We start from the raw sequence: 18,220 nt of genomic DNA, 5'->3' as shown, positions 1-18,220 counted from the left end.
ATTTTACAGCTGGGTCCGCTTACATCTCACTTCACCCAGGACGTGGACCAGACCCCTACGGCCATCCACCTTAGATGAGCGTCAGGTAGAGCCAACTCACGCTTTGCATGAATTTGAAAATATCGGCCCAACGCCAGCTTGATCTCTCACACCCCATCCCAATCCGTGACCACCTGCATTTTGCGGGCCCTGGGACCGGATGGCGCTGCCTGGAGCGCGCGCTGGGAGGCGCAGGGCGCCCCGCATCTTCAAGGCTGTGGGCCCCGGGAAACACTGGGAGACCGGAATGGCCCGGGAGTGCGCCCGGGTTGGAGCAGGAAGGAGCCCCCTGGAGCCTTAGCGGCCTGCGGAGGGCTCCCCGCAGAGATCCGCTTTTGGAAAGGTTCCCCGACCACGCGACGGAGAGCACGTGAGTCGCGCAGCTTCCCTATAAAAACCCCGGCTTCGCTGCGCCTTAGGAGCGAGAGGAGCTGAAGGACAGGACCACCTGCGCCACCAGCGACAGGGCGGCGGTGACACTCCCTCCGAGGCGCCCGAAACGGTTCTGCAATGTGATGCTTCCTACCCTCGGGGTCCGGACTCGGTGCGTGTGTTTAACTTTGAGGCCGTACTCCCGGCACTTGGGCAAAGACGCGCTGACGCCGGCACGCGTGCCTTCCAGAACATCCTCAGGGCGGCTTTGCCCTTTAGGAGAGGGGGCAGAGCAGCGGTGATCTCGGGCTAATGTCTTCCCTGCCTTCCGCCAAGGAGGCAGCCGTGAGCGCTCGGGGTCATCCCCAGTGAAGCCCAGCCAGCCCCCGGGTAGCCCGAGGCTCCAGCCCCGCCGCCCTTGAAGCCGCGGGAGGCAGCTTCCGAGAAACTCCGGACGCCTTTCCGAGATAAAGTTTGCTCTGCTCCCCTCGCCCGCTCGGTCCCGCCTCCTAGACAGCCCACTCCTCCCGCGGCGGGCGCGGGCGGGGAGATGGCCGCGGACTCGGCGACGGGCGCGGGCGCTTCCCAGCGCAAAGGGGCGCCGCGCTCGTAGCCGCCGACAAGCTGACCTCCCGCTCCCACCCGCTGCTTCGCTGAACTCCGGCCGGGAGCGAAGGCAGACTCCCGGAGAGGCAGCAGGCGGCGGCGACTAAGGCCCGAGGAAAGGACCGCATGGCCGCTCCGCGCCGGCCGGTGCTGAGTGCCCGGGAGCTCGCCGGCGGCGCCTCGGGCTCGGAGCGGCTCTGAGCCGCGCTGCCTGCGGGGATCGACCTCGCTGTGGCCGCGGATCGCGGGCAGGAACCCGAGGAGCAGAAGAAGAAGGCGGCGGCGATCCCTCCAAAGGGCGATGTGGCCGGCCGGCGCGGGCACCAAGCTGCCCTGCCCCCGCGACTCTGCGCTCCGGCGGGCGGCTTTCTCCGGGAACCTCACCGCCCTGCCTTCCCACCTCGTGCCCGCCGGCCGCAGCGTCCGGGTCTTCATCAGCGCCAACCCTGAAGGTAAGTCTCTCGCTCGGATTTGCCCGTCCTTCTGTCCTTCTGTCCGGGCGCGCAGCGGGATCGGCGAACGGGCGCGCCGTGCGTCCTCGATGCTCCCTTCCTCCAGCTCAAGCCTTGGCTGCCCTGAGCGCGTGGGAATTTCATTGGAATCACTTTTACTCACCTCACTCATCCCCTCTGCCTGCCGACCACCCCTAGGACACTCATTTTGCCCCGCCTTACTCCTCCGGGTCGAGCTGAGAAACGTCCCAGGCATAGCAGAGGCTTCTGGCAGCTCCAACCTGCCGCCGCCACCCTTTTCCCTTTCTTTTAGCGGTTTCTTCTCCGTTGCAGGTGTAAGTAGTAGCTTTCCGCGGCAGGTTCCCGAACAGGGCACCCTCCTTTGCTACTTGTTCAGGCCGAGGTGAAGTGTTCCCCAAGACTCGCCCCTTGGCGGGTGCGATGGCACCCTTTTTGCCTTGGGGAGCCGAGGAGACCCCTGTGAACTGAAGGCCCGCGCAAAGGTTGGGAAGAAACGCGCCTTGGGGTCCTAGGATCCGCCGGGAGCTGGTTTCACGGTAGAGCGCTCAGGGTGAGCCCATTTCTGGTTGGGTTCTGGGCTTGATGTCCCGGTTCCAGCACCTGGCCTTTCAGTCGTGTAACTGCTTAAGGCTGGGCACCTGGTCAGCGCTAAATGCAAACTTGTTGATTTATTACATTCACAAATCACAGCGGCTGAGCGCTGGGTTGATTTGATCCCTTGTTCATCACAGCTCTTTAGTTCTCATCCTGAATATTAACTTTCTTTCTCAGTAAGTTAAGAAAAGGTAGGATGCATTTGACGTGAGCTGGATAAAACTGCAAGATTTGCCTTTTTCCAGAACAGTAAATGTTCAGCCGTGAGATGAGTTTTTAGGAGCCTGGAATAGACGTGCGAGATCCGAAAGGAACTTTTTCTGCTCTCTATAACAAGCCTGGGGGCTGACAAAAAAGTTAAAGGAGTCCTGACAGGTTTGGCTCAGTGGATAGAGCGTTGGCCTGTGGACTGGAGGGTCCCAGGTTCGGTTCTGGTCAAGGGCATGTACCTTGGTTGCAGACACATCCCCGGTGGGGAGTGTGCAGGAGGCAGCTGAATTGATGTTTCTCTCTCATCGAGGTTTCTGGCTCTCTATCCCTCTCCCTTTCTCTCTGTAAAAAATCAATAAGATAAAAAAAAAAGTTAAAGGAAAAAAGGAAGTTGACAAGTATCATTGGATAGAGAATCATTTGAAAACCCAAGGCTCTGGTTGCTTGTTAAAAGCATATAGAGAGGACCAACAACAACAACAAAAAACTTTCTAAAAAAAATCATGTTTCAAAAAGAACACTAGCAGAAACTAATTCTAATTAGTTTTAGAAGGACTTGTACTTTTTAGGGAAGACACCGACTGGCCTTTCATCAGTTTACAACTCACTTTCACAGACTTTAATAAGCAAGGAAGGTTTTAGAAAGCTGCGGTACACTCAAAATCCTCTTACCTCAAATATGTCTCCAGGATTTTGCCTTAATCTGGATAAAGAAAACCATGGAGCTAGGCAGCCTGTTTAAGGATTAAGAAATTCTGCAACTTAAGTTTTCATTGTTGTTTTCAAAAATATTGCTAAAACATTGTAAAAGTGTTTGAGAGAATTGTTAGAAAATGATTAGTCTTAAAATTTCAATGCTTCTGAACTTGAAAAAAAAATCTCAAAGTATTTACATCCGCTGATGTAAAACTAGCTAAATTATTGTTTTTCTTTAAGTAAGTTGCTTCTAAGCCACAGTGAAATTGTTACTATCATCAATAGTTAATTTTTTCATTAAATTTTGTAATTTCTAGGATAAAAACCAATAATGAATTTAAATTGAGTCAGCTAAATATTTAATTAATCTTCAAGATGAATGTCATTTTTCTTATGCCCTTCCACCTAATTCTTCAAATTCTCTAGTTTCTTGAAATAAACACTTTAGCATCTATTAATCTTAGGAAAGCAAACAGGAGAGAGTTGATCATGCCTCCTGGTCACTGTTTGAGCTGAGCAGCTTGCACATTGATCTTAAAAGATCAGAAATGAGACCCTAGCTGGTTTGGCTCAGTGGATAGAGTGTTGGCCTGCAGACTGCAGGGTCCCAGGTTCGATTCTGGTCAAGGGCCCATGCCCTGGTTGCAGGCTTGATCCCCAGTAGGGTCGTGCAGAAGGCAGCCAATCAATGACACTTTCTCTCATCGATGTTTCTCTCTCTCCCTTCCTCTCTGAAATCAATAAAAATATATTGTTTTTAAAAAAGATCAGAAATATGAAGCTTACCTGAGGAGTTTCAATAGGGGCAGGACCTCAACTTGTATCCACATGGAGAGCCGAAGGTATGTTGAATAGAGAAGACAGAGATGGGTATTTTTTACAACCTTAATGTGAAGACTTGCACTCTTGGTAAATGCTCTCTCAGAGGCAGCATTTTACCGTGAGATCTTTATGGATATAATTCAGGAAGCAAGTGGTGTGTTTTGGTACAATCCAATATTAGATTCTTGGCCAATACTCAAGAACCTTTCCACTGTCAAATTAAGACAAAGAACACTACCTCATGCTTTCCTTTACAAGTGGAAATCCAATTTATGCTCTAAATAAAAGCTGCTTTTTGTTGAACTCATAGCAGTACTTTTAAGAATCCTGCCAGGGTCTCTTTCACTTAGATGATTGTTTTTATAGGTATTGCTTCACCAGGCTGTGTGGCATTTCCCATCAGTAATAAAGATAACACATATTTTTAGAATGGAAAACTTACTTTCCCATATATTGGCTCATTCAGTATTTTAATTTTGATTTCCATCCTCAAACCCGGTGAGCATGGTAGACCATAGAGTGTTGTCCCTATTCTACAGATGAGAAAACTGAGGCTACACCAGGTTAAGCTACTTGCCTGAAATCATATAGCAGAATGAAACAAGGTAGAGCCTACAGGGGACTCAAAACATCTCTCTTGGTATTATTTGGCCCAGGCTAGGTTTATGCCAGATTTCTATGACATATCGTACCTCCATATAGACAAGAATGTAAGCTAAATATCATGGATGAGTGCTGTCCTTACTCTTGAAGCCTGACAGCCAAGAGAAACTAACTAGTAGGAAGGGAACTTGTCTGTCCTGACTCAGCCTTCAAGAAAATTTCAGAATGTTCTGAACACTAATGGGCGTGGTTCTGTCTGAGGGATTATCTGCATCAGACCAATCCCTACCGATGAAAGAAGAACCAATGTGGGAGAGGCAATAGCATTGTCCCAGTTCATGGATCTTCCACTGTGAGTAGCTTGAATTGTCCATGAACATGCAGAGGAGCGGAGCCTACACAATTCTCTTCCTATTATTGGCATTCAAGGAGGCCCAATAGATAATATTCCTCTTCCTGCCTCAATTTTTAACCAATTTAGAATAAGGTAATGTTTTAGCTCAGGCTGCTATAACAAAGTACCATAGATGGAGAGGATTCAGCAATAGACATTTATTTCTCACAGTTCAAGCCCAAGGTCAAGGTGCTGGCAGATTCCGTCCCTGATAAGGGCCCCTTTCCTGGTTCTCAGCTAGTCATCTTATTGTGTCCTCAGGTAGAGGAAAAGGAGTTCAGGGCATTTTCCTTTTCTTTGGAGGATACTGATCTGTTAGTGGGTGCCTCACCCTCATGACTTCACCTAAACCTAATTACCTCCCAAAGGCCTCTCCCCAAAATATCAAGGCATTTGGGATTAGGGCTTCAATATATGACTTTGGGCCACACGAACATTCAGTCCAGAGCTGGTAATGTCTAAATCAGAAGGAAAACCAGAATATTACCTTTATTACTGATTAAAAACAGATGCCAAGCCACACGTTCTGTCTGTGATCCTTTGGGCCAGATGTGATTTTGGGATTGCAAATATTTGAGATTGGGGGTAATGGTGCGTACACTGCTTATTATATGGGGCCTGGAGTAATACCCCATAGTCAAGTATAAAAGGTCTCTAAGGGAACATGTACCCACCCCCTCTAAGTGCTGTACAATACAATTTTCCAGTGTTGGAAGGGCCTTCATCTGTGTTGTCCTATATGGTAGTTACAAAAGGCTTTTGAAGTTTTGAAATGTGTTTAGTATGATTAAGAATCTGAATTTTTAGTAATATTTCATTGTAATCTATTTACATTTTCCTAGACACGTGGAATTACTGGCTATTGTGCGGGACACGAAGCTCTAAGTGGCATAATAAAGCCTGAGTAGCTTATGTCAGTTAAGGCTGGTTTTGTTACCAAGGACTCAGGTCACTTCAGCTTTGGCTGCCAGATGAATTGGGGGAAATTTTTTGTTCTCAGCACTTGGGAATTTTGGAATTACAAGTAAGGACTGTGGACCTTTATCGGAGGGTGTGGCTTTTACCTAGACAAGTGTGTTTCCAGAATTGCACAAACTTAGCCTTCCAGTCAGTACCAGTAATGGGCAGGGCACAGAACTGCTCCCCACCACCAGTGGACAGAGTTGACCCCTTTAACATTTAAGACATGGAGGAGCAGAAAAGAATGACAGGTTTAATTACAAGAGAGAACAAAAGGGCTGGGCTCCTTGTGCTCAGATTTTCCTTCCAAATGCATCCATCAGAATAAGACCCTTGTCCCCTGAAGAGTAAGGGATGACTCTGCCCAGGGCCCACTGTACTCATGGATCTCCCTCTGTGTGTCAACAGGCATCTGGAGTGGAGAAGACTCTCACACCTATTTTTGTGCATTCCCCTGTGCAGATTTATGCATCTTTGAGGGGTGTGCACTTTGTCCACAATAACAGTGATCAGATGCTCAGTCAGTTCCCAAGCACATTTTTCATTATACATGTCTTTGCATCCTCCCTGAAAATCTACCCCGTGTCTTTGGAGTCCCAGTGGAAAAGCTTGTTCTCCGTTTTTGCAGAAGCCATGGTGAGGAGAGAACTGTTTTCCTACCGTGGCTGCAACCAGTGGCCATTTGCTTTAGCAAATGCTCCCAGACAAGAGGCAGAAAGATGTGCTGAAGAAAGTCATATGAAACCTATGAGTGTTCTTCACCATGGTTCTTTTTAAAAAACAAATATATATATATAGTTATTGATTTCAGAGAGGGAGAGAGAGAGAGAAACATCAATGATGAGAGAGAATCATCATTTGGCTGCCTCCTGCTGGGGATTGGGCCAGAGACCTGGGCATGTGCCCTGACTGGGAATTGAATCATGACCTCCTGGTTCATAGGTCTATGCTCAACCATTGAGACACACTGGCCAGACTTCACCATGGTTCTTCTTACTTTTTCTACAACACTATTTCCAAGTATCCCTATTTTATTTTGCTCTTTCATTTTTATAAGTAATCAGGAAAAAAATGCAGTTGAGCACAGCAAAAAAAAAAAAGTTTCATGCCCCAGGAACATCTTTAGAAGGTAAGATTCTTGAAGGAGAATATCCTGAATTATTTTACAATAAATGCAAATAGGATATATATAATAAATGAGTTCTAAAATTATAGAGGTTGTATTTTCAAATCCTTCAGCAACCATTTTTCAGGCAGGAAGGGAATATTAGCTACAAATACAGACTTGAGAGCCAGACTGTCTGGGTTTGACTCTTCAGTCCACCATTTAAAACTGTGATTTCTTTTTTTTAATAAAAATTATTTTTTATTGATTTCAGAGAGGAAGGGAGAGGGAGAGAGAGATAGAAACATCAGTGATGAGAGAGAATCATTGATTGGTTGCCTCCTGCATGCCCCCTACTGGAGATCAAGCCCACAACCCAGGCATGTGCCCTTGACTGGAATCGAACCTGGGACCCTTCAGTCCGCAGGCCAATGCTCTACCCATTGAGCCAAACCAGCTAGGGAAAACTGTGATTTCTTGAGCAAGTTGCTTAGCTCTTCTGTTCTCAGTTTCCTAATGTATAAAAGAGGACAGTAATAGCACCTGCCTTGCAGGGTTATTGACTAGATTAAATAAGCTAATATAAAGCACTTAGCACAGTACTGGGCACATAGTATGCATTACATAAGCATTTACTATTGTTCTTATTATCTTCTTTATTACTAGTGTCTATTGTGATGCAGACACTGTGCAGGTGTGAGCTTGCAAAGATGAATAAGGCATTTCCAGCCCTCAAGGAATGCGGTCTATAGAGTCTGTCAGTTAGAACTCAATAGAAAAACAGGAATCACTGCAGTTAAATTGGGGAACTAGGTGCTCTGAAAAATCATTGTAAGGGTCTGAGGAATGAAGGGGCATCACTAGGCACTTAGATGAATTGCCAGAGCCATCACCCAGAGGGCAGGAAACTGCAGAAGCCCCTGCTGGTACCATAGTTGATACTGGGTAACTGGCCAGCTTCTACAAACATGCGCATCTGCTAAGACCGAACTACACCGCCTACAGCTGGTGGCCAGGGCGTTTCTGGGCATGCTTTGCCTCCAGATCTCAGGAAGCTACATCCCTCTGGCAGAACCAGAGTTGCACTGGGACCCTGGTGAAAAGTCAGCCTGGGAACTTCAAGCTTCCAGCCTCTATATCACAAGGAGAGAATGGATAGAAGTGGGAATGGATACTCAAAACCAAGACTCAGTCTCTAGCCTGGGGGAAGCAGGGGCTTTCACTCATTCACTTGTTCAACCAGTTAAGATGCATGAAGCACCTACTCCATGTGGAGTGCTGTTCTGGTGCTTAGAAAGCAGGCAGGGCTCTGCTCTCATGGGGTTGACATAAATAAGGTAACACATGTGATGAGCTCTGTGCTAAAATATGAGCAGAGCCCTAAAGAGACACCAAGGAGTTAGAGGGGTTGGGAGGGCTCCTTGAGGAATGGATAGAGAGCCAGGGTTTAGAAACTCCCACACCATAATCAGATATGAGGCAAAGCAAGGATGGATGAAGTCTCTGTAGGCAGTACAGAGAGATTATTCAAGAAAGAGCTTTTACCCCATTGGATAAGAATGGAGTGATGTTTTGAGGTGATATTAGCATTTGTCTTTGAAGGTGGCTCATTTAGAGTGACATTTAAAAGAAAGCATGACTAGGACCATATAGGGATGCTACATACAAATAGATCGTGACCCTATGGTTTAATAAATCATCGGCAGATCTTTTGATACACTGCGGCAATGACACCATTTGCCATTTTAAAGGGCAGATGTCTGCAGGTTTGAATTGTATTTCTGTTTCAATTGTCTTTTGCTGGCTTAGTGACTTAAAACAAAGATGTTTCATTTCTCACAATTGAATGCCTGGGAATTGGGGCCGAGCTTGGCCTGCGGAGGAAGGGAGAGACTTCTGTTCCACAGGCACTGGCTAGTCACTCACTTGGCTGCGTTCAGCTACACATCTGGGTGGCGCTGGTGGTGGAAGGAGGTTTCACGCTTCCTTGGTGCTCCTCCATGTGGGATAGCTCTCTCCAGTTTTTCTCTCATCATTCAGGATTCTAGCCCAGGATTGGCCTCCCAGGAAAGGGAAATGGCAGCTGCTTCTGGCCTGGACTTGGAGGTGCACATATGTTATTGTCACTGCATTCTCTGTGCAGGGCCTAAGGCGAGCCTAGAACCACCAGGAGAGAAGGTGAGGGGAGGCACGTGCATTCAGGGAAGAGCAGGGATTAGCGGTGGCCCACTTCGAAAGCAGTGAACCCCCAGTTATGGCGTGTAGTTTCTTGACCTTTGTCATAACTAGATTAAATGGTATAATGCATAGCAAGTGAGTCAACTAGTAGCCTGGCACAGTGCTAACCCAGTGTTAATCCTCGTAGTCGTTGATGAAAAGATAAGTTGTCGAGGGTGGACACTGACTTCGTAAATGGCACCCTTCCTCCCAAATTCTAAACTGAGAAAAAGTACCAGGGAGCTTGCAGATAGGAAATCAGAATATCCCGATTTTACTGATAAAGATAACAATGGAGAATGCTTTTGTGCTTCCTCATACTAAACACCAGAATTAGACATTCTCCCACCCACACATGGAGGGGGGACCTCCAGACCGTCTGCCCCCTGAAACATGGAGCCTGGAGGAGAGAGCTAACCCACCCGCTCTGTGGACAGGACAGTCCCCAGAGGAACAAGAGAACAGGTGAGTTGAGCTTGTGGGTTTATTCTTCCAACATTTTCCAGTCAAGTTAGTCACCCCTTATGCCCCCCACCCCAGATCTGGAAATGGCAGGTGAGGAGGTAAAATAGGGCCCAGGAGTCTGATGCTAGAGGAAGGAAGGCTTCTCCCTGGCATGGATAGCTTGAGAGTTTTCACATTTGTGCACCATGGAATCCTTTGGTTACTTAGGATCCTTTAAATGAGATATCCAGTTTGACATAACCCAAATTACATCACAGCCAAGCATCTTAACACACTGCGGATGGATCGGGAGAATTTGCCAGCTGTGTTTAGTTCCACTTCGTATTACACAGTGTTTTACAAAGTATCGTACTTTAAAAAGGTATTAGCTTGTAAGAACATGTAATAAATAACTTCAAAATGCAATGGGTATTTAAAGCGTGCCTTTAACATTTATGTGAAATGTGTTTTATACTCATTCAATAGAAACTTAGCTGGCCACTGGGTAAAGCTAGCAGTAAAACTCCTGGTCCGCAATGTGTTAACACAAAGAAGAGAATGCAGCGAGTGATAAGGTATGACATACCTTATACATAAAAGCAAGACCTGTATTAGGTATCAGCTTCAGAATACTTTTATAGGGCAAGTGCTCAGCACAGCCTTGGGAAAAGTCACTTCATCTCTCTACAAATAATGAGTTGTTTTAAACCACTGAGTTTTGGGGTAGAGTGATATGCAGCAATAGACAACTGAGAACATCAGGTGCAAACTCACAAACACCTTTTAAAACGGGAAATGATGCAGTTCCTACAGAGTAACGGATTTATCTACAAAGCAATTGGGAAGTTCTTTTCGGTTCAAAAATTCTTTTAGGTTTTGCTCTTAATGGTCATACGATTTAAATGAATGTAAAACTTGTAGTGGGTGTCTCAAAAGTATACAGTAGGTTCTGAGTTATGTACCATCAATCGAGAAGAAAGTGGTTTACTTCCTTAAAGATAGACACCTTTGTATTGTTTCTTCAAGCTTTAGTTTTCATCATATTTTTGGTTGAAACCAAACAAGATTCATTTGGAAATTAAAATATGTTGGCTGATGTATAATTAGAAAAAGGAGTTGTGTGACAGAAAGTTAATAAAAGGATAAAATACAGCAGCTTTGGACGCAGTTCAAACAGAATAATACCCACTTCTAATGAAATACTTCCTTGAAATCTCATTTTCAATCCAAAATATATCAGAGACTTTGACATGGGTCCACTCAAAGCAGAGCGCAAAGCCCAGATGTCAGGTGTCTTATTCCAAGAGTGATTACAGAATCTAACTCAGAAATGAAAGCACAGAATTGACAGGGTATCCTTCATAATGCTTAATCTGATCTATTATGTGTCATGTCATTCAGAGAGATTCTTGCCATTGAATGTATTTCCTTTAGCTTTTCTTCTCAGCATTCACTGCAATATTTTTTAGATACCCACTGTATACAACTGAACTCCTAACTGGTTGGTGTGGAGAGTTATAAAGGAAGTAAGAGATACTTACTGCTATCTTTAGTCTTTAGACCAGCCATGGGCAAACTATGGCCCGCAGGCCGGATCCGGCCTGTTTTAAATGAATAAAACTTAAAAAAAAAAAGACCGTACCCTTTTATGTAATGATGTTTACTTTGAATTTATATTAGTTCACACAAACACTCCATCCATGCTTTTGTTCCGGCCCTCCGGTCCAGTTTAAGAACCCATTGTGGCCCTCGAGTCAAAAAGTTTGCCCACCCCTGCTTTAGACTCATCCGTCCACAACTACTAAAAACACAAGCACTGTGGTTGTGAGAGGGATGCTTACGTGCGAAGGCCAGTTAGAATAATTGGAATCAAACTGTCCATCCTGACTCCCAGTCAGGCATGAGCTGGTTGATTTAGTCGAAAGGCATAAGACCAAGATGCACCAAATCTGGAAATAGAACCCGTCTACTCTAGTAGCTGGTGGGGAGCTGGTCCAGCTGTGGGTGATGAGAACCAGTCCAGATCCAAGAGAGGAACACCGTTTTTGAAGAGAAAGCATTTGGTACCAGAGAATCTGATATCAAAGATTACTCAGCAAATGAGAAAAGCATATGCTGAAATGGAGTTTCCTTGAGTATCAAAAGAATAGCTCGGGAATCTGCTCAGCTAATAATTGCAGGAGTTCGGGTAGGTGCAAAGTATGAAGGTAAAATGAGATGTGGGCACAAGATCCCCAACCTGAGATGGGGAATATGGGGATGGAGGCAGAGAATAGGAAGCATCTGGTAAAAGGTGGAATCCCAGCCCCTAGTCAGAAGGTGGAACTGAGACAAGATACAAAGCTGTGGTCAGGACTAGAACCCAAGGCCGGGGCCAGAACTGCTGCCTGAGCAATTTATCCCTGAGTCCCAGAGGCTTGGGATAGATGTCATATGAGACATTGTCGGCTGAGGTCACTTTTGGGTGCAGGGACTGGGAGCAGCTGGCACAACCACATGAAGTGTGGCTTCAGGTATCAGAGAATAGATGCAGGGGCTGGGCAGCAGGAAGGGTTATTTATAAAAATACGGTAATAAGGTCCGGCTGGTGTGGCTCGTGGTTTAGCTGGCCACAGGCTTGGAGAGGGCGAGGTCCCGGGGACACCCACCACGTTGCCCCAGCTACGTCGCAGGCGGGCATCCCGGCCACTTGGCGCCTGCACGTGTGTGCGCTGTCCACAGGCCTGCCATCTTTGTCGGTTTAATTTGCATACTCACTCATGATTAGCTGTGGGCATCGCAGAGGGATGGTCAATTTACATATTTGTCTATTATTAGTATAGATTGTAGTATTTTCCATACGAATGAATGACTGTAACTACAGGATTTAATCCTCAGAATTCCATAAGATACATAATAGGGGTTTGTTTTGTTTTTGAGGGGAAGATTAAGACTCGGGTTCTAGAACCTGCCCCAGGGCACACATTTGGTAAACACTGGGCAGTGCCGAATCCAGGCTTCTGATGGTGTGTATCGTGGGTGCCCTGGTAGCAAGTGGACCCCTGCCCCAGAAACCGGCACTGCCACCCCCTGGCACATGCAGATGCTGGCAGAGAGGAAATGTACATACACACTTTGAGGTCAGCAGATAGTTAAAAGGGAGTTTCCCTTCCCTGCTTACACACCCACTGGAGCCACCCCTAGAGCATGGGTCTGCTTTGATTCTACTTATGATATCAGCAAAAGTGAAACCTTTTTTACCTCTCTCAGGTAGACTGTAATTTTCGGGGCAGGGGGAAGGTAAGAAAAAAAACAAAAAGAAAAGATTATAGACCTTAAGCACTGAATCGAAAAATGAGTTTTAGGTATTTTTTGAAATCTCAGAAAAAATAAACAAACATTTGGCTAAGCCCTAAATTTCCTTTCCATCAGATAACCCTAGAAGGCACATCCAGGATGGCAGGCTCACGGCCCTCCTCCGCCCCCTGATGCTCAGCGTGGGGCCCCCTCCCTCCAGAGGGGCTCCCAATAACCCATGTTCCAGAGCACAGCTCCCCATTCTCTGCTGCAGCCACCACAGGAGGGGAGGCGGGGAGAGGATGATGTGTCCCTCCCGGGACAGCAGGAACGGAGGGATGCGGTCAGAAGAGATTTCCGCCATGAAACTAGACAAACAGCAGTGTGGTTTTAAATTTTCATGTGTTTCTCACAAAAAAAAACAAGAAATCAGATACTGCTAGTATTATGGTCTAGCTGCGTGATGACTCTGGGGACGGGTGAGGAAGTCTGTCACTTTCTGTAACATTTCTGTGGCAGGTTTCATTTTGTGTTCCTTTTCAATCATGCATCAGGCTTGTGTACTAGTAACTCACCGTCACGTTGGAGAGATTTGAGCATTTTCACGAGAGAGCTTTCTCCTTGTTCTCTGATATCAACCAGGCGTGATGCCCTCGGACATCATGAGAGGCGGTGCAGGGGCACGAGGTGGACTGGACCGGCCTGGCTTCCCTGTCTGGTTGAGGCAGTAGCTCTGTGACCTTGGGCGTTCTCTCTGGGCCTCCCTTTCCTCACCTGTCAAATGAGGTGGATGAAAAACTAGACTTCTGGGGCCCCTTCCAGCTGCAGTGTTACATTATTCCATTTCTTTGAAACTCCCAGCAGTTCCATTTGGTTTTATTTCTTTCAGAGGAGAGGAGAGTTGTGTCTGGGTCTTTAGTCTGGCGCCGTGAACATGGCTACACCATCTTCTGAAAAATATCACTTGTCCTCAGCTCAGACATTTGTCATGATGATGATGGAAAACCACCTTTGCACCTGCATCGTACTATGCACATGTACACTGTTGACTATTTGAATGAGTAACAGAGTACAGTGAATTTAGTGGGAAAGATCAGGACTTAAAGAAACTCATCCCAAGTGTTCAGTATTGACATCGGAATGGGATTGGGTTTACAAATGAGGCTTTCGGGGTGATAAAATCAATCACTGGGCCTTTGGGTAAGGTGGTTGCTATGAATTGCTGGATAGAGGGGTGGCTCTCTCCCCTAAGTTGTGTAATGCACTCCCATCACGTGTGCACATACAACACGTGATATACACCAGAACTGGTAAGTAATAGAGCTGGAAGGTTCTGAATCTGGAGTTGGAAACGTGGGTTTGAGACCTTGCTGGTGCCGTTTTCTGACCCAGTGACCTTAAGCAAGTTACTTACGTTTCCTAATCCTGGATTTGCTTCTCTCTATATTGAATGTCTCATAGGATTCTTAGGAGGCTTAAAGGCAACAAAGCCTGTGAAATTTTTGCCATGTGCCTGGCACATAATAAGCTCTCATTGAGTGTCATGAGGGCCCTGGCTGGGGTGGCTCAGTGGTAGAGCGTAGGCCCGTACACAGAGGGTCCCAGGTTCGATTTCCAGTCAAGGGCACGTACCTGGGTTGCAGGTCCATGTGGGAGGCAGCCGATGTGTCTCAGTGAGATGCATAATACTTTCTGAGCATCCCTGAAACAAAACAGCAACTGAAGAGAGCACTGGAGTTACAGCGATGGCTATGAAGATGGACAGGCACACGATGCAGTGTGCAGATGATGTTTCACCGTGTTGTACACTTGAAAGCTACCTGGTTTTGTGAACCACTGTCACCCCAATTAATTCAATAAAAAATAAAAATAAATAAAATGGATACCCCCTAAGAAATCGAAGGCGGGGAAAAGATGGGGATTCTCGAATGGGGCAATTCCATTCATTTCAGATTGAACAAAGTAAACTATTTCAAACCAAGGGAGATTTTAGACCCAGACTCCTCAGTCTGTCTATCAATTCCCAATTCTAACAGATAACTGTCAGCTTATTTTAATGCCTGACTGAATTCAGATGTGATAAGTGACTTTTTTTTTTTTTAACCAGGCCTTTCCTGTATAATAGGAAGTCGTGGAGAATTTGAGTGGCTTGCTGATGGTTAAATAGCTGGCGTAAACTCACATGTCCCTTGCTTGACTTGTGGTGGACATGTGATTTGGGTGGTCCCACCCCCTTTAGGTAAAATGATGTTTCTTTATCCCCCCTCATCCTGGACTTGTTTTGTTTAACATTTTTATTTTTTATAACCAGCTGACCTTTTCCCTAAATAGGTCATTTTGTTACACAGCCAGTCACCTCAGTGTTCTGTAGAGTTTTGCCCAAGGAAGTTAAATGTATTTATATCTGGATGTGTCCATGTGTCAAACAGATATTTCGATCTGTATTCAAAGCTGTTGAGGTTATAGCACACTATGAAATTCCTGCTTCATACAATAAAGTAGAAACAAATGCCCTTAACATATAACTGGACATTTTCAAAGGCTCAAAAGATGTAAAAATGAAGCTTTAGTCTATAAGAAATAAAATCAGAAGCAAAAATAAATATAGGATCTATAACCTCTTTTTACTAATGCAGTTAGATTCCATGTATACTTGTAAATATTTAATTTCTCACTTAAGTTCTATAAAATACTGATTATATTTTGATGTATATAGTATGTTTTTAATATTTTAGGCATTAAATACTATTTTTGAATCAAAATAGTATCTGCAAGATAACAAAAAAATACAATGCAGAGTATCTGTTTTGGACATAACTTTTCTGCCATGACAGTTACACTATCAAAATATGTTGAAGGGTGTTTTTTGTAGAATTTGTAAGGTCAAATGAACCACAAAATACGTCATCCAGCCATTAGAGGCTTACATTGACATAAATTTCAACATGAAAACCAGACCAAAACAAACTATCACATTTTAAGCCCAAGTATAGCCTATCTATGACTTGATTGTACATTTTTCTACTCTCCATAAAAGTAGAGAGGCAAAAAAAAGGAAAACAAGGAATATTTTGTGATGGTCGTGAAAATACTGAGTAATTCTTTTTAAGAAAAGATAAGACTTTTTGTATATTAAGATACAAAGTGATACACTTCTAATAGGGTGACTTGAGGTGAATTATACACACGAGTGAGATTAAATTGACCCTCCTCTGCACAATCTCTGTGTGTAGACACACAGAAATATAAGACATGGAATTTACACCTGGGAGCTTACATACAGCTACTGACATTGACATCTGAAGAGTTAGAAAGCATCTAACAAAGAAAACATTTGTATTAATGTCCTATTGCTTCTATAACAAGTCACCACAATTAGTGACTTGTATTAACACAGATGTATTATCTTATAGTTCTGTAGATCAGAAGACTGGACTCAGTGTCACTGGCCTGCATTCCTTCTGGAGACACAGGGGGAGAATCTGTTTCCTTGGCTTTTTCCAACTTCTAGAGATGGCCTGCGTTTCTTGGCTCGTGGCCCCGTCTTTCACCTTTAGAGCCAAGAACAAGCACCTTCCACATTTCCTTCTAGGACCTCTGCTTCCATGTCATATCCCCTTCTCTGAGTCTGCTTTCAGTCACACTTCCTCCTTTCACTCTAACCCTTCTGCCTTCCTCCTCTAAGGACCCTTGTCATTATAGTGGGCCCTCCCAGGTAATCCAGAATAATCTCCCCATGTCAAGATTCTTAATTTAATCTCAAATTCAAAGTCCCATTTGCCATGTTAGGTCACATTCACAGGTTCCCAGGGAATAGGATGGGGACAACTTGAGACTCACTAATTAGGCTACCACAACATTGGAGGCCTTAAGAAGAAAATGCCTTTGCAACCTCAGTTTTAAGATTCTTATAATAATGCCACAGTTTTCTAAGTTTCATCTTCCACCAAACCTCCAAGTGCATCCTTTGGCCACAGTCCTGCCCTTTCCCTCCTGTCTGCCTTTGTGAATGCTCTGGTATCCTGTTCACTTTTCAGAATCCTAGCCATCCTTCAAGGCCAGTCTCAAATGCTCTGCACTCCTTTCAGTATGTTTAATGTTCCCAAAGGAGCCAGGACACTTTTTTGCAGATGGAAGAAACCCAGTTCAAACTCAAGCAAGAACTGGAGACTTGATTAGCTCAAGTAATTGAACTGTGTAAGGGAAAGGCACGGGTGGATCTGGCCTAGAAACAGCTAGGATCAGTGTCTTAGTCAGTGCAAGCTGCTATAACAAAATACCATCAACTGGATGGCTTAAACAACAAACATTTAATTCTCAATATTTCAGAGCCTCCGAAGTCCAAGGTCAATGTGCCAGGAGGTTTGGTTCCTAGTGAGAGCCTACTTCTTGGATTAGAGATGGACCCTTTCTTGCTGTATTCTCACGTGTCAGAGAGAGGGCTCTGGTTGCTCCTTCTCTTCCTAGAAGGGCACTAATCCCTTCATGGGATCACCTCCCAAAGACCCCTCTTCCAGATACCGTCACACTGGGGATTAGGGCTTTAATATATGGATTTGGGGGGGCAGCACACAAACATTCAGTCTCTCAGGAACTTGAACACCCTCAGGACTGTCTGCTTGTGTTTGCTTCTCTCTGTATGTCTACCAAATTCTCTCAGACCATCTTTTCTAACTTTGGCAAAAGTGGATGTGGCCATAAGTTACTTCACACTTACAATTTTATGGCTTTAACTAGATTTTTAAAAAACTTCTGAGGCAAGGACTCCGATTGGCTTGGGTTAGGTCACCTGTCCATCCCTTAGCCATATCACTATGGCCAGCTGGTCCTGTATTGAAGCTGGAGAGCAGAAGTGGGGAAATAATCTTTTAATACATGGAAGAAAGGAAAGAGTTTGGATAGAATAAATAATACTTGCTGTAGCAACCAATCTGGTGTGACTTCTTCTCAAGCCCCATTATATTGTATTTCTACTCAATTTATATCATTGTTAATCACAACATCTTCATTTTTATCTTCTCTGTTCTTCTTTCGTGGCATTGGTCATATATTATATGCCTTGGATCATTGCACTAGCATACTGAATCCTTACAGGCATGCTTATGTCTTTCTCATTTTCACCCCACCCCTCCCACCTAGCACCTACAACTGTGCAATGCTGATAGTAAATGTGTTAAATTGAGTTGAAAATAACACTATAGAAGAAGTGATATCTTAAGGCAGCTTAAGGTTAATTAAAATAAGGACTGAATTTTCAGAGAAATGAAGTATACTTTGGAGCTTGATAATTTGAGAAAATGTCATAGCTTGAGCTGAGGCTTAAAAGATGAGTAGAATTTAGATAGAAAAAAGGAAGACAGATAGCAAAGAGGATGGGTTGTTACAGAATGCATGCAGCCATAAAGGAAA

General features: G+C 44.9%; 1 protein-coding gene across 1 annotated transcript in view; it reads left to right on the top strand.

The window, feature by feature from the left end:
• Window positions 1-625: 625 nt before the first annotated feature.
• The window catches only part of NWD2 (NACHT and WD repeat domain containing 2), a 153,505-nt gene continuing 135,910 nt past the window's right edge, over window positions 626-18,220 (top strand). The window contains exon 1 of the mRNA XM_070398151.1: window positions 626-1,469. Coding sequence (XP_070254252.1) covers window positions 1,319-1,469 — 151 coding nt within the window. The 5' untranslated portion in view covers window positions 626-1,318. The remainder of the gene's footprint in view (window positions 1,470-18,220) is intronic.

The sequence above is a fragment of the Myotis yumanensis genome, unplaced genomic scaffold (genome assembly GCF_028538775.1).
Source record: "Myotis yumanensis isolate MYYU_CA2020_CCGP unplaced genomic scaffold, mMyoYum1.0.hap1 SCAF_1, whole genome shotgun sequence".
Classification (NCBI taxonomy): Eukaryota; Metazoa; Chordata; class Mammalia; order Chiroptera; family Vespertilionidae; genus Myotis; species Myotis yumanensis.
Note: the sequence above shows the minus strand (reverse complement) of the source record. Positions and strands in the feature narration are given on the sequence as shown.